Consider the following 17,500-nt stretch of genomic DNA (forward strand, 5'->3'; position numbering starts at 1 on the left):
AGAATACTTCAAAACTATAGTGTTCAATATGCAAATGCTGTTGTTTTGCTCTGTGTATACAAAGTGCGTGCTATTTTCTAATAAAAGCCTCTGTCCTTCGCTACACTGTATCTTCGATCTTTCATCCATATCAAAAAATCCCCCATTAGAGATATCAACAACTGGAACAGTGCTCCTGCTAAATTTCAGTGACATCATTGATGTGTTTTCAAGTCTTAAAGGACCTCCGCTCCCAGAATACAGGAAGCTACCTGCATTATACAAGGGGCCGGTTGAAACTATCATATTTTCCTTTGTCCTCAAAAACGAGCAGTCTACGAAATCTACGCGGCCTGTTCCAAATGCAGAATAGACGTGTCCAGTACGATGAATGCCAAAGTTGTCGCGAAAATTACATCGCCTAAACGTGGTGTTACCATTGCTGATATAGACAGCTCCAACTTGAATTCCTAAGTTTTCCACAAAAGTCGTATCCTCAAACAGTATATGACTGTTGTAATGCCATGAGGGGTGTTTACTTCGATTGCTCACACACCCAAAATTACGCGCTTTGTCTGGATTTAATAAAACAGAGATGGCGCCAGCTGATGTCTCGTAGAAGTAACCCGTTTTGTTATTTGTCCATGTTCGTCGGTAAGCGACGACACAATTACGAAAGAGCGAGCGTCTTATTATCACATGTTTCAGCCCTTCAAATAAAAGAGCAAAGTAACTGGGTGGTCTGTGGTGGAATTCATTATTGTCAATTTCGATGACCGCCTTTGAGAAATTGACATGTTGGAGTGGTGGGATCATTAAGCGAATAGCATAACTACCGCTAGTTTCGTTCCACGTCACTGTTCCGTTGCTCGTGGTAAACCTGGTGTTTCTGATAGCTACATAGACTGATGTTGGACCTAATAAAGTTACCATCGTGTCATAGATATTATTAACAAAAGAACAATTATCGATGGAAATATCAATTGGAAAAGAGCCGTTTTCCGGAGGTGATGACAATATTTCCAGTCCATATCTAAAAGAGATGAGTGTAACGTTGAAAAGATTAATGCGATATTTGGGACTTATGTGCAGTCCTACCCTTTTATTTCCTTTACTCTCCAGGAAACTGTCCGAAACTGTTACCATCCCTGCGTTTCCATTCCCGGCCCCTATTTGGACAATCCTCCCTTTCGTCGGGTTCAACGCATCTTCCTTGAAAATACATTTTGAAATTGTTACATTACTTTCGCCTCCGGTAGTAATTGCACGAAAAGCTCTGGCGCCTCTTCTTTGGGTTTTCTTCGTAAACCTGGACTCCTCTAGTGTCACAATTCCACCATCTAGTAAAACATCTACATCAATGCATTTTTTTTCGTAACGATATCTTCTCCACTGTTTAATAGTTACATTCCTGACGCCAAAATATAACCTGTGCGGACCCCACTGGTTACGCGGTGAGTCTCCAGGCGTTCTTCCAATTGATATTGCGCATCCAATCCGGGCTGTACATTCGCTGAATGTAACATTGGCGAGGTCGATTGTTAGAAATCCATGTTTGCTATTGGCATAAAGCGATCCGCCGGCGCCAGCTTCATTGTTATGGAAATAAGAGTTTACAATCCTTAAAGATCCATTGATTTTTGCAGTGATAGACAAGCAAGAGCCGGATTTTTTTTTCGAAACAGATTGGTTGTAAAACAACGAACCTTGAATGATTATAGCCGCCCTTTCGGACTGAACCACAATGCACTGCACGTCTGGGTTGTCATGGCAAGTGATGGAGATGAACTTTGCTTTTGTTTCTCTAGAACGTGAGAAATATAAACTTTGCACACTTTGTTTTCCTTTCCCCTGGAATTTTCCATTCTGATATAACCTGACATCTTTGTATGTCTCGTCTGTAACCGCTGTCGAAACGTTAACACTTATGAACGGACCTTTACTGCCAGAACTGATAACCTTAGTGCAAGAAATGTACAAGTATATTGGACACAATTCACCATCTGCAACCGATGTGATCTTCATGACTCCTCCTTCAGATCGGCGTTGGCCATATAGGCCATTTTTTTCAAGCATTGCATTTTTGATGTTAAGACTAACAGAAACTCTTTTCCTTTCAGTTTTATTGAGAAGAAGAACGTTAATGCATTGAGAGTTGTTGTAAAAAGTTGAATTGCTCTGAATGTCAAGCTGGAAAGACGTAATGTTGTGTAGTGCAATAGCCAAGGCACTTAAAGCATCATGGAAAGAGCAGTTGTGGATTAGGACGTGTTGACAGTCGTCACAACTGATTGGCGTTTGTTGAAAATCGATTCCTGACAGCTCTAACCTGAATGTCTCCTGCTCATCATTTGTCTTTTGAAAATGGAATCCTTCAGGGCATAAAACGTGTGGAGTGGAGTGTAAACCCTCAATAGTCAAACTTTTGTTGATATAAATACTTCGATGATCAACGGGAATATTGCGATCGGCTTTACAGCCATATGGGCATTCCTTGGTCCCACGTCCATCCAGATAAATGTGCCCGCCATAGTCCACGTGATGAACGGCAAGGGCAATGGACTTACAAGGGAGACTTGGACTGCCACAAGTTTTGCAGTCATTTCCATGAAGAGACACAAATACTTCCGTGACTTTGGAACCTGAAATTGTTAATGAGAGCAAAAATGTGTATTCCTATGCGAAGAGGAAGGACCATTGTATAAAACATTATACAATTTTCTCAAAGCAGGTTTACCGTTTCAGAGTAGGAAAGTCACTTAAATGTTGTCCAATGCCTTTTTTAGAACAAAAGTACTAAAAGAGCTAAAGTGACGACGTCATACACTCAACAACTTTTTATTCAAATATATGAAGAAAGAGACACCTAATTCGTATCAGAAATGTTCGATTCATTGTAGAAAGATTCTGTTAGATTTGTTACACAATATGAGATTTGCAATTATGTTACCATGGCAACATACTGTGTCCCAGACCTCGGCCAGATTCTGCTCAACGGTCTGCTCAACGATCAAAAGGGACCTTAAGCACGCGCGTTTTTGAGACGCGGAAGGCAACCGGAAGTGACCTGTTTTCCCTTTCAATTGTCTTCACTCAACCACATTTATAGTGCTAAGTATCTTCTCTCCATTGGAGATGATTAGTATAAAAATCTAGGAGACACCATTGTCCTGGCACGCGAAATGTTCTCTTCCGGTTGCCGTCCGCGTCTCAAAAACGCGCGTGCTTAATTAAGCTCCCTAAAGACAAATTAACGACCAAATGACCTAGCAACAACGTCACCAATGAGGGCTTTTGACGTCTTGTAAGATCTTCCTCGGGAAAATTACTTTGAAATTACGTTAAGCTTGAGAAAATTTTTAACAAACTCTGAATTCATAGTTCTTTTACCAGTTTTTTTTTTTGTGAGTTTTTAACGAATTTTGCTCGGATGCGTTTTGAGGCATATTGTGTAAAACTCATCCTCGAAGACCCAGGGGCAGTTAGTCGGGTCGATAAAATGTCCGCGGTGAAAGTTTACTGTAAGATCGAGACGACCCGACTAACTGCCCCTGGGTCTCCGAGGATGTGTAAAACTACGCCTTCAAATAATATCTATTTAAAGTCCTGTATTTCATAACACGTGATAAAAGGGGAAAAAATGAAGTTAAAAAAAGATCAAAGTATCATTGCATTCCACCACAAGGTAAAGAAACCGCGACCCTCAGGTATCCAACCGACTCCAGCAAGCTAGTGCACTTTACAGTGAAGCATACGGCATAGTGATCGTCACAATGCCCGTCTCTACGCTACGCTAATCAAACAAATGAAAACGTGGCTAACCAAATTCCTTAAAAGTTACAGGAACATAAAACCAACAAAGGCTTTCTTTAAGACACCGTGGTGTTGCTATGGTAACTACCTACAGCTATAACTTGTCAAGTGAATGATCTTGCCATTTTGGACACTAAACAGGTTATACATACCTTCAATCATCAATCAAACAACAGGTTCCTTAAAATATGGGAATCAGTGCGTTACTAATCACAACCATGGCCACTTGTCAAGAGTGAAGTTCGACCTCAAATTTTTATTTCTCACTGGGACCGTTAGACCGGCAAGGAATGCAAAACTATTTTAAATATGGTTTATCTTGAATCATCGTTGCGTATTCATAACCGAGCGGTCATCGAACGACTTGGCAATAACACTGATGTATTATTTAAGTTTTACCTCCGTGTACAGTTTTTCATTACCACGAAAACCCTGATTTCTATATTCAGAGTTTGACTTCGAGCGTGCTGCAAAAGAGAAGGAAATTGAAAGACTACATATTTTCCCTAAACCATTCCCAAGCACGCAGAAATTCAACTTCTCCTTGCGAAAAAGAAGAGGCAAAAATCCTTTCATTTGATACTTACTTTGAAAAAGTCACTTGCAACGTTACAAAACGCACAAGATGATAGCATGTTAACACAACTTTTAATTAAAGTGATTTCGAATTAATAACGATGCTATTGAAAAAATGTTTAAATTGTCTTCAATTTTAATTTTGTCACAACGTTCTGCCGGTACATTTAGCACTACTGAGAAATTGCTCGAGGAATCAAATAAGGAACTCGATCATTGTCTTGGAAGAATTATCGTATGACGTGTAAAAAATAGCTTAGCATTTGCTTAGTCTCTTTCCATCTCGATACTTGACATCCGTCGTCGGTGGTAAGTTATACAGTTTCCACAACTCGAAATTAAGTGAACAGTTTTTTCTCCTAATTTATCAATAGGTGACACTTCCAAACTGAGCTGGTTGGTTTCGTTAAAATTATTGAGTTCTATGCATATCACTTCGGCGGTCAAGTAGCTGGAATCTTTGTCCAAGACTCACACCGTAGAAAGAATATCTACAAAGCCTGTGAGACAGACAATTTTTCCGAGTTAGGATTTCGAGTTGAATTTTCAAGTTGGATTTCGAGTTGGGTTTTCCAGTTGGATTTCGAGTTGGAAGTTCTTTGACAGGCTTACGCGACTCCTACGTCCGCGACAGAACGTATACAAAACATTGACCCCAGGTCCATGGACCACCCCTGTGGATCACCCCTCAATTTGTGAAGTTACAAACAAAAAATTCTTCGAATGAAAGAGAGACTTATATGGACAAATGAAACAGGAGCCCATGACTAGGAGCGAACAACAAGTTAGTTTTTTTGTGATTGGTCTTTGAGCTCAAGTGGGAATTTCATTCGCGGGAAATTCAATCCAAAAGTAAATCGCGGTCTGTGAAAACGCCGTGACAGGAATATAGATCGTTTTCACTGTAACGCAATAATCGAAAACCATCCAGTGGAAAAAGTCAAGAATTCGTGATGTTGTAGAAGATAAATGAAGAAGAAACTTCGCCAAGTTTTAGGCCTGTGCGTTTCCCCAAACTTCAGATATTCGTCGAAATGTTTCGCAGAAATTTACAGAGCCCAGTATGAAAACGCCATGTCGGTGCACATCTGTGGTGCACCAATATGGCGGCCGGAAAATAGTGTCAACATCTGTTACTTACTTTGGCTATCTAGGCGAGTGATCATCTGTACTGAACAGACAGCTATTTACCGAAGCACTTTTCCTAATGCTTTAAATTCTAAAAAGGCTCAAAACCATGAGATAAATATATATTTCTCAATAAACTCGATCGTCGCCTCGTGTCACGCACCGGTATAACTCAGAAATTCAAAATGCTCTGGTTTCCAAACGAAGCACGCTATTGAGCTTTAAAATTGCAAATGGATACAAATTTACCGCCTCTTATGCCTGATGAGGATAAAAACTTTCGTGGCTCTTTAGTTTTGGATTTTAGAAAATGATGACGTCACGTGAAAACGATCTACAGAGCTGTTGTTCATTATGGGCTACTTATTTAATAAACTATCTCTTATAGATACTTATACCACCTCTTTGATAGCTCCAAAGGGATTTGTCTATAACCTGCACTTCAAAAAACACATTTATTCTATTGATCGAGTCCTTCACCGGAACAAATAATTTTTAATGAGCCCAACGAATTATCCTGCCCCAAACTGAGTGGCTTCATAGCTCAGTTGGTAGAGTAGACTAAGCGGATTGCACCAGCATCGCAGCGGTCATAGGTTTGAATTCAGTAGGAATTTTTCTGGGGTGTATAAGAGACATTATTCCTTAAATTGTCCAGACAAGTGCGAGGATCACTTCCCTCTTTCGTCTTAAGATTAGGGAGTTTAAGCAAAGACGACGGCTACGGCTACGGCAACGCCACAAAGCAAGAATATTAATGGTCAAAAAAGAAAAAATATTTGTGCCGCACGTGCAACACGAATTTCCGTGCATTTCTCTGCCGTACTCCACAAAACAACAACGTGAAATCACCAAATTTTAGGTTTTGACGTCAACGTGAGCATATAACAATGACACAGTCATTTTCTGTTTTGACTTTAAAACCGTTCGTACCTATTCAGTTACAGGATAGTTTGCCTGTACTGTACAAGGTGAACAAGACGGAATAATCACAAAATACTTGCAATAGCGCTAACTTATATTTTGGACTGACGTTTTCGTTGCCGTAGCCGTCGTCTTTGCTTAAACTCCCTATTTTTCTGCATGTTACTTTACAAAATTAGGGGTGGTCCACAAGGGTAGTCCATGAGCCGGGTCCTTGAAGGGGTCCATGGACTGGGTCCAGAGAGGTGGTCCATGGACCTGGGGTCCATGTTTTGTATACGTCGTTCGTGACGTTGTTCATTTGCCTTTCTTTATGTATTCAATCCTCTGAACTACTTTGCTTCTGATTGGTTTCTGACAGGCACAATATACCGTTATATTTAGAGGCTTTTTTTTTCTTAAAAAGAGCCATAGCATTGTAGCCACCTGCAATTGTATAGATGTTATGGGTCTGCGTGAACCCGCGCGCGTTTCCCGTTGAGTTTAATACCTCTTTGTTTAGTGATGCGTTTTTCCCGTGCTGCTCGCTCTGGGCTCATTTATATTTGCAAGATATCATTTAGCTCTCCAGGAAAATTTGCTCTGGAAGGACAAACTCTAACATTTTCCGTTAAGATGGATATAGCTTGCATTATATATGTGACACTGGGCCCGGCTTTTTGATATTATTGCAAGATGTGTTGTTTGTTGTCACGAATATATATCTTTGTCTAGAGTCGCCAGAGACTACTGAAACTTTGGTTGTAAAGCTATTAGCTTATTTTTAGAGAGCGTTTGGTGTCGCAGAGAATGTGTTTCTTGTATTTTTTTATATCCAGCATTTAATCTTCTGAGCTCGATGCTTACGATTTTGACCTCCATTGCTGGCGATGTGCTCTAGTCATGTCTAGCTGGCAGCATACGATTCTAGTACAGATTTATATCTAACACGCGCAAGTCTGTTGACTGTTGGAGGGGGGCATTGGGGTCTATAAGAAACCGAAAATTTTTCACCCAAAACCGAAAAGCTGAAGTGAATTATGATTTCGACTAAAACCGAAAACCGAGTACAAAACCATCAAAACCATCAAAACCGAAAGTTTACAGACCCGGATTTTCAAACCCTTAATCGATCTGATACATTAGTGGCACTGGAGGATACAGACTAAACTATGTTAATTTCATCACTGTATGTAGATGCTATTTGTAAATGAGGCATAACTTCTAGTCTCTGTTTAAATTAGGGATTTCGCAAACGCAAAAAGCTATCCTATAGCTCTGAAAACTACCATCGGAAATCGAGAATTTTGAGAAGCTAGGCGTTGATTCAGAGATTCGATTGAAATCTTGCGGCAATCAGTCACCTACGACCTGTCTTGACCGCAAAATGGTCTAACATGCAATTGCACAGTTTAATTGTTACCTTTTTTGTGGTCTTCGGAAACTTAGTGTGACGTTTTAAGAAAAAAGTACTTGACTTGACTTTTTAAAGCAGGAGTCGATTATTGAACTCGCTGCCCTTCCATATCGTGACCTTCCTCCAAACGGGAAATTTGGAGATGCCCCTAGCTCATCCTGCTGGCCTTGTAAATTGGTGTCATCGGTACTGATGTCAACATCTTCGTCAATGCTTTCACTGGCTTCTTCCTCTTCACCCTTGTTTGGATCTCCACCTTGCCTGAAGTTCATATGCACTTTATCACCAACTTCGAGGTGGCGTTGATAAAGAAATGTTGGCAATGTCCCATGCTTAGCCATTGGTGTCTCTTGCCGCACTGTCCTTTGTCTTGCTGCTGCACTATATGATGAGGCCCAGTTGCGCGATATTTAACAGTCAAGTGAAGAAAGGTTGGCCGCAGGTAAAGGTGTCACCAACGTTACATTTTGAAGAGACACATTGGTGTTGGGCTTAGGGTACCACAGTGTATAGCGCGTTTCACGCTCTCCTCCACAGGTGCACCAAACGATTCGACATATTCACTTTAGATGCCGCGTATTCTCGGTGCAATTAAGTCTTCCTATGTGAATTATCAGATATTTGACGGCTAGATAGGGTCAATTACGACAACCTCGTTCTCAGTAATTACCTCTTTGTAAATTGAGACCCTGGGAACGATGATGCAATTACGACTGATCAACAAGGATTTTTCATGATCGATTAGGCTTTCAGTCCTTTCATTGTAATGTAAATCATTATATTGATTCCATTGACTTACCAAACACCGTTCTTTAGCTTCTGCAGGCTTCTCTCTTACTTTTTCACTTTGCACCTGAACTTGTTTTTCTCTCTGAAATTCTACCATTTTTTCCCCTCTTCATAAAAAAAGGCGACACAGTCCACAATTGCTTCTTGACTTTCTTCCTTTGAAGCTGAACTTACTGACACTCTAAGGAAGGCCATTGATAACAACCTATACACCTGTGGTATTTTTTTGGATTTCTCGAAGGCATTTGACACTGTAAATCATGAAATATTACTCAAGAAGTTAGAATCATATGGCGTTAGAGGCCTTCCCTTGAGATGGTTCAATAGCTACCTAAGAAACAGGAAGCAGTACACTGCACTTGGAGATATAAAATCGCCCATGCAAACTATGACCTGTGGAATTCCATAGGGGAGCACACTAGGACCTCTGCTGTTTCTTATTTACATCAATGACTTGCCGAACTGCTCTGATAAATTAAGCTTTAAAATTTTTGCTGACGATACCAACGTATTCGCCTCGGCAAGCAACCTAAAAACTCTTGAAGCTCTAATGAATTCTGAACTTGAAAAGGTGAAAGAATGGTGCGATAGTAAATAAATTGTCGATAAATATGTCAAAAACTAACTTCATGATAATTAAGTCTACCAGGAAGAAAGATATGCCTGTACGTATTCAAATTAGAAATAGCGATGGAACGAGCCATCCTTTAGTCCGTAAAAATCATATTAAGTATCTAGGGGTAATGATTGATGACTGTGTCGCGTGGAGGTATCATATTTCGCAATTCTGCTCTCAAATCTCGAGGAATATCGGCATTATATCAAAGCTAAGACATTACTTATCTACAAAGTAACTTAAGCAAATTTATTATAACCTCATTTATCCTTATATAGCATACGCAATTTTGGCATGGGGCAGCACCTATATCTCCTCCTTGCAGAAAGTTCAGGTTAAGCAAAAGCATGTTGCTCGATTAATATTCTTCGCAAATATACGTGGTAAAGATACTGAGAGTGCTCTCCCATTGCTGAACTTGCTAGACATGCTCACCGTATATAACATTTATTCTTTACACGTCTTAAAAAAGGCCAACTTCTGGCACAAAGGTCTACTACCTGATGTATTTCGCAACACTTTCCAGTATGCTAACGAAGTGCATAGCTACAATACTAGACATGCAGCCCAAAAAAATTTATATAAGCCACGTATAAGGACGAACACTGGCAAACAAATGATTTCATTTAAAGCTATTGATCTTTGGAAGTCTATCCCACAAAATCTTAAAGATCTGAATGTGCACACTTTTTCTAAAACTATCAAAAATTTCTTACTCCTAGAGCAATATTCAAAGAAACCTGTCTCTTGAATTTAAGTATTATCTCTTGACTTGTCCTCTGAACCTCTACTATATCTTACTTTACTACAATTATTATTTTTAATGATGTTTTTTGTCTCCGACCTCTTTCTATTTCCTCGCCTGTATCAAATGTAACATCAATAGGTAACATGGGGGCCAACTAGGAAACCGAATGGTTTATTTGGCCACCATGCTCAAGCTCTTTTACTTAATACAATAGTAACATCGTCAGCAACTACAAATGTATGTAATTAAACTAAGTAACTGCATCAAGAGGAAATAAATTGAATTGAATTGAACACGTTGGCAGCCATATCTCGCAACCTGACCTTTAGTGACAAGCAAGGTCAAAGTCCCAGATCAAAGGCACACGACCATAGAGGTTGAGGTTTGTTACGCCTTCCTCTCAATCGTGACGTCTGCGTTTGGCTCCCGCGGCACGCCCTCGTGGTTGAGGAAACCAGAAACCAGAAACCAAACAGGCAAAACCGAAAACTCCGTTGGATACCATATCCGAAAAACCGCTTGTATTTTGGCCGAAGACCAAATGCTAAAATAAGGAAAAATACGAAACCGTAACAGACACAAAAACCGAAAAACCGTCCTAAACAATGGCCGAAACCGAAAATCCCAACGCTCCCTCCTGTTAGCGTAAAGTATCTGCCACTTCACATGGCTTTGTTCAGGAAAGACCATTGTCGTGATCCTCCATATTGATCTCATTAGTTGCTGGTATTGGTTCTCTGTACTTTAGCTGCTAGTGCAACTCGTAGTTGTGTGACAATGTTGGACATTCTGTGGCTTGGTACAAATTGCTTAACTGGGTATTTCTTGGCCAACGAATTAGAATCCAACTTAAAAATCCACTCTGCGGTTAGCTTTCATTTGTTAGTTAGGAAGACACTATAATAAGACAGTTTAATCTCTTTATCCAGCATATATACTCGGCCTTAGTCGAGTCAAAAAGAAACCAGCAGAATGAAAAAATAAGAAACTGAATTTTTATGAAAAAGTAAAGTTAAAAAAAGAATCACCCACAGTACCGCGTTTTCAGTTGGTTACCCATCAAAGCACGAAAACTGGCCGACAGGGCTTAACTTTGTCGATAGGACGGGAGCCAGTGCTTTCTTGCGGTATTATTCGCGGACGATACAAAGGGAAGAGTCGTGAAACTAGAGAAATGAGATTCCTGGTTTAAACGGATCTTTCGAACAATTTGGCACTTTTTTTGCGAAACCTTTTTGTCCCGTCTGTTTTTGTTGTTCGAAATCCAACTCGAAAATCCAACTAAAAAATCCAGCTCCAAAAACAAACTCGAAAATCCAACAAGACATCCAACTCGAAATCCTAACTCGGTAAACGGGCAACCTCTACCAAAGTATTATTTCATAAAGATGACAGGCAAAAGTGATTCTAGCGATAGAAATTAACAAATTACCTGAGTTTTTGCTTGACCACGCTAACATGAAGAAAGTCGTTATCAAAATTTGTTTATACGCCATTGCCGGTGACTAATGTTTGGCCCACATGATTAATACTGATCTCATCATTGTAAAAGATTTCTGTGATTATGACTGGCCAATACAAAATGCTTCGAACCAAATCAACACGAAAAATAAAAGTTGAATGGAAAGCGAAACGCGATTCTGTTTGTTTTATTAAGTGCGGGAATTTCAAACGCCCGGAAGGGGGGCGGGGGGAAGGGGGGGTGGGGGATGTTGAAGTATCGAGTTGAGTGGCGCATTATTTGAAACTAACTTTGAAAAAGTCATTTACATTGTTAAGCCTTGTTTTTACTGGCGTACGCTAGTGAAAACGAACGTTGACATAAGCATTAAATAACAACCACGGCATCCGCCATTTTGTTCAAATGCTCACACGCGGAAAATCTGGAAGGAGTGCTTTAATTGGTCATACGTAGCAAATTTCCTTGTGCTTATGCTGCGTTTCGTTTTCGACGCCAGCGAGCGCAAGCATAAGCGCATGCACAAGAAAAAGGAAAAAAAATGATCCTTATGCTTGTGCTGGCGTTTGTGCTTATTCTTGCGTCAACCCCGTTTTCACGATGAAGTAAGCGCTCTTATGCTTGCGCTTGTGGTTCGTTGCTTGTGAAAACCGGGCTTAATGGAAGGCACAAGATGATAGCATGCAACACAACTTTTAATTAAAATGATTTCGAATTCATTACGATACTATGGAAGAAATTCTAAATTGTCCACAATTTAAATTTTGTCGGAAAGCTCTGGGTACATTTAGCACCACTGAGAAATTGCTCGAGGAATCAAATAAGGAACTCGATAGTGTCTTTCGATCTCGATACTTGACATTCATCGTAAGTGGTAAGTTACACTTTCTACAACTCGAAATTGAGTAAACAGTTTTTATTCTTAAATTATTTATCAATAGCTGACACTTTCACAACGAGCTGGTGCCGTCTATTTCGTAAAAATAGTTATTGAGTTATATGTAATTTTTTGTCCTTTTCGATTGTCTCTTTCCAATCAGCCCTCGGCTGAATATTCTTATTTTTCTGCCGATTTTAGGCTGATAATATTCTTGTATTATTCTTAAACTATAGCTTATGACATTTCCGTTTTTGAATTTATTGGGGTATCAATTACAAGTGTTTGGTATCTAGATCTGTTTTCGCTAGGTTTTGTTACTTAAAAAGAAAGAATTAGTCATAAAACTTTTTAGCGGTTTAGTTAATGTCTTTTGTGCTGACTACTGTACGTATGTATTACATGTACCGTTCATCGAACTGTCATTAGCGTTGAACATTTTGTTATAGCTAGCGCAGGTTGTTTCGTTTTGTTGGCTAGTTTCGCCGTTCAGAGAAAGGAATAATTTTATACGGTTAAGTTAAAAACAAAATTGTATTGTATTTACAGATGTTTCAATATACAAAATTATATCTATCCTTTTCAAAATCTCAGCCTCGGCTTTATTCTTAAAATATTCTTCAAATTTCGCAAATTTCAGCCTTGATTCTTATAAAAAGAAAGTGTATCTTTATCAAGTATGACAAAGCATTAAGTTGTGAGACAGGCAGGAATGTGGGGTTTTCTTGAGCTTCAAGCTGCCGTGCCTTTTTTAAATCATATGCCAAGTTATCGCGAACAGCAAAAAAATAAAACACTGCCAAAGCGGGGAGGTTCCTCGACTGAATTAACAAACAAAACGGAAAGAGCGTCTTCCGTTTATTTGACCAGAACCACAAAGGGAACGAAAGTAAACAGCCCTAGCTAATCAATGCTTTTACGTAGCTTACTATCATAACTCTACACATCAAGGAGTAATTTCATCCGATTAGCAGTGGTGTGATCCCAATAAATCAAAAATCAAGGTTTCAAATAAGCCAGAATCACTTAAGCATTAAACCCAAGCGTTGAAAGAACGTGTGGTGACGTGAAAAAATTATAATCACGTAGTTGAGAACTAAAGACGTTTTGAAACGTTATAGGTTTTATAGTGACAATGCGCCGGAACCTCTGTCCAGGAATCGTACTATAGTAATATCTACCAAAATATTGTTTCTTAGGGATAAAAGGCGCAAATGATTCTAGCTATAAGAATACAAAAGCAATGGAAAGAAAATATTTAGGTTTTGACAAATAACCTGAGTTTTTGCTGGGCGACGCTAGAATGAAGAGAGTCCCTATCAAAATTTCTTTACACGCCATTGAACAGATTTATGTTTGCGCATATGATTGATCTCCTCCCCTTAAAAGGCCGCTGTAAATAAGGCTGGCTAATCCAAACTGTTTCGAACTAAAGCACCACAACAAATGAAAGTTGATTGGAAAGCAAAACGCAAATCCGCTTTTTTTATTACAACATTCGTATTCAAATTTGAATAAGGACAATTTTTTTTTCGCATTGTACTCCTCTCCAGCTGCTGCCCAACTGGAGACTTGTACTCCTCTCCAGCTGCTGCCCAACTGGAGACTTGTACACCTCTCCAGCTGCTGCCCAACTGGAGACTTGTACTCCTCTCCAGCTGCTGCCCAACTGGAGACTTGTACTCCTCTCCAGCTGCTGCCCAACTGGAGACTTGTACTCCTCTCCAGCTGAGAGTTTTTAGGTTCTCGTAACTTCATATATGGTAGGGAAAATTAGTTTAAGATAAGATAAAATGAAAACTGCAAATATTTGGGGAATTGTTACGTAATGTTTAAAAACACGAGGCGTGTAAAGCCTGGTTTTCACTAGCGACGTAAGCACATGCGCTAGCATAAATAGCTAAGTGAAAACGAAGCATAAGCGCAGGCATAAGGAAAATTCCGACAACCCCTTTTACACGGTGAAATAACCGTTATTATGCTTGCGTTTGGTCTTGCGTCGCTTGTGAAAACCAGGTTTAGGGACTAAGGTTAATCGACTCCATTCAAAAAACATGCTGCATATTATAAAATATACTGCCGCATTTACAGAAAACAAACGAGTAATTATGAAATGTGATCTTAGTTTCAGGAAAGAGCCATTGAAATTATTAACTCTAGTTCGGTAATCCCGTTTTTTAGTTTACAGTGCTTCCCGTATTGGGTTAAGGCTGAGAGTATTATTGCGACTGGAAAGGGCCCTGAGGATGTAAAATGATACTGAGTAGTGATGAGGTACGGGGGTACCAAGGCATTGCTGACAGAGAGACAAACTGTAAGGAAGCTGCAGATGTCCTTCGAAGGAAAAAGCTTATCTAGAAAATTGCTTCAAATAATATTACTACAGACCGAGACCCGGATAGGCCATCCATCCAAAAAAATTGAGATGGAATAAAAAGGACTTATAATCATCCAAAACGACTTTTTAATAATGAACTTTTAAAATCACTTAAGACGACTTGCAAATCGACTTTACTCCTCTCCACAGAACTCTTATTAGTCAACCTAAAAGAATCATGGAGAAAATCTTTGGATTCCGGCCTCAAGGTAAAAGTAAAGGTACACCTTATTTAACGTCGGAAGGTCCTTTACTATCTAGAGAGTATTCTCCCAGGAAGCCGACACAACTATAAGGTCGACGTTGTTTTAAATCTGTAGACTCTGTTTCCTACTCAATTTTTGAACGAAAAGTCAGTCATCAAGGTCCACTTTTAGCGTGGCTCAAAAAGCTCCCTAACTGACATAAGGCAGTTTAAATCTTTAGGCCCCGCCTACAAGCAGGGTAACCCTATCTGCCTTATGACCACGCCGCTTGTAAAAAAAAAAGAAAAAGAAACGTGCGGGTGCTTGTGTAATCGTAGTACCAGGGTTACCCTCCCCCTTGTAAGCAGGCCCTTAAAATGGTGCAGTGCAGTCGATACCCTTCAGTGAATTGAAAAGAATTCTTGCTTTAAAATGAGGCTTGGTAGGCTAATTTTCACATTAGCCAAAGTGACAGGTGCCATTTATGAATAAGGTTTATAGCGCCTTTTACAAGTGCCGCACTGAGAATCATCTTGCACCACACCCACGGAAATGCGAAATCATGCTTCCTTCTACTGGCTAGGTGGCAGAACTATTGACTGGGTTAATAAAAGAGTCATAAGAGAGCAAAGTTCTTGGGGTAACAATTTACTCAAAGTTCTATTGGAGGCAACGCATTTGCGACGTCAAGAAAACCGTCGTCACGAAACTGAATCGTTTCAAAACATCTAGATTTTGCCCAACGGACTTCTGACAGCCTTATATTTCAAATTAATCCTACCATCTTTTTCCCACTCACTTGTGGTCTCGGGAGGCTGTAACCGTCAGACTTCGTCTCAATTACTTGAACGTTTTGAAATAATGCAGAACGGCAAAATCAATCTACAGCCTACCAAAAGACATGCCTCTGTTGCATGCTTACGTTGTTAGCATTTATTTAAGGAGCCAAAACTATAGTGAACTCAACATGGCGGTCGGGCGTGACGGTCTTGTCGTTTTACTCTCTCTAGTATTATCGTTCTCGTTAGCTAACTGCTTTCGCTCTCAATCGCCTGGCGTTACGACCTTTTTTTCTTTGAAGCTTTACATCTCCTCCGGTGAGTTTTGCATCCCTTGGCTGGCGTTATTTTAAGCCTCCCCATGGACCTAAATGGAGTCACCATGGTCGAGATAATACAGCTTCTATCACAACATCACTATTATCTACCCGTAAATATGACGATTGCAGTGGTTTCATTATCGGTCTAAGGCTGTTATGTGGAGACATCTCTACACATCCTGGTCCATTTCAAGGCCGTTATCTGGATCGAAAACGTTCAACCTTGAATTGCCTAGTTTCTTACGCTCGGAGTTTCAAAAGCTGGCACAAAACAATGGATTGTTTTGAGTGCAATCTCTCAAGATTCCAGGAACTAGCTTATCCTGAAGAGTCTGATATAATATTTGTAAGCGAGACTTGGCTTTCTAGCGATGAGCTTAATTCAGAAATCCTTCCTGAAGACTACTTTATTGTACGGAATGACAGAGATACACACGGTGGCGGCGTGTTATTAGCTATTAAGTCAACTTCATTCAAATCAGCAAGGGAAATATTTATTGAAACTGACATCGAGATCTGTTTTGCTGAAGTTACAACATGCTGCAACATTAATATTTGCCTGTGCTGCTGATATAGACCACCTAATTCCGATGGTACTTGGCTGGAAAAATTAAATTCAACGCTTTCTCAAGTTTATGACCGCTTCAGCAATATTCTAATTTGTGGTGACTTTAATTTCCCTAAGATCTCATGGGACAACCCTGAAAGAACCAGAGGTGCTGATGAACTTAAATTCCATTCAATATCAGGTGATTATTTCCTCTCACAAATTGTCACCTTGCCTACAAGGGATAGTAACATTCTCGAACTTGTTTTAACAAATGTTCCAGATATTGTTGAACTGGGCGCTGTTCTACACCCTGATCAGGTTGGCCTTTTTACGGACCACTCCGTTGTAACTTTTTCTCTTAAGGCCTCTGTTAAAAAACAAAAAGCACCTACAAGATCAGTCTACGACTACCGAAGAGGAGACTTTGAAGGACTTCGATCTGCCCTCCAATCCGTGAACCTATCTAATGTCCTCCAGGATAATAATACCATCAAACAGGATTGGACATTCTGGAAAGACACATTTTTAGCCGCTGTTGCTGATTTTATACCGTTAAAGACCATACGGAAGAGAAATGCCCCTCCTTGGTTAACAGGGGACATCCTATTACTCCTAAGGAAAAAAGAATCAGTCAGAAAGAAACTAAAGCTCTTGCCTCGAAATGAAATTCTCCGAGACAAATTTAAGACTCTTAGAGCCAGAACTAAACACCTAATAAGAGAAAGCCGAGCGAATTACTTCGAGTCTTTGGGCATCCGAAGCCAGCCTAAGAGATTTTGGTCATTTTCAAACTTACCAACAAATCTTCCAACTTCCCGGACGTGATGTCATAGGGGTCAGTCAACGCTGATGGACGTAGTGAGCAACCAAGTACAGCTTCTACACCAAAAGAAATTTCTCAGCTGTTTAACCATTATTTTGCATCTGTTTTCTCGCCATCCGCAATTGTAATTCCATCAGATGACTTTATGCAAGTAACTGGCC

The 17,500-nt window shown here is 39.9% G+C and overlaps 1 protein-coding gene across 1 annotated transcript in view; it reads right to left on the minus strand.

The window, feature by feature from the left end:
- LOC137993707 (uncharacterized) overlaps nt 1-11,521 on the minus strand; it is a 13,771-nt gene extending 2,250 nt beyond the window's left edge. The window contains exons 1-2 of the mRNA XM_068839685.1: nt 11,402-11,521; nt 1-2,621 (exon numbers count right to left, since the gene is read on the minus strand). The exon at nt 1-2,621 is cut by the window's left edge and continues 2,250 nt beyond it. Coding sequence (XP_068695786.1) covers nt 1-2,621; nt 11,402-11,465 — 2,685 coding nt within the window. The 5' untranslated portion in view covers nt 11,466-11,521. The remainder of the gene's footprint in view (nt 2,622-11,401) is intronic.
- Nucleotides 11,522-17,500: the final 5,979 nt, after the last annotated feature.

This window comes from Montipora foliosa, chromosome 2 (assembly GCF_036669935.1).
Source record: "Montipora foliosa isolate CH-2021 chromosome 2, ASM3666993v2, whole genome shotgun sequence".
Taxonomy (NCBI): Eukaryota; Metazoa; Cnidaria; class Anthozoa; order Scleractinia; family Acroporidae; genus Montipora; species Montipora foliosa.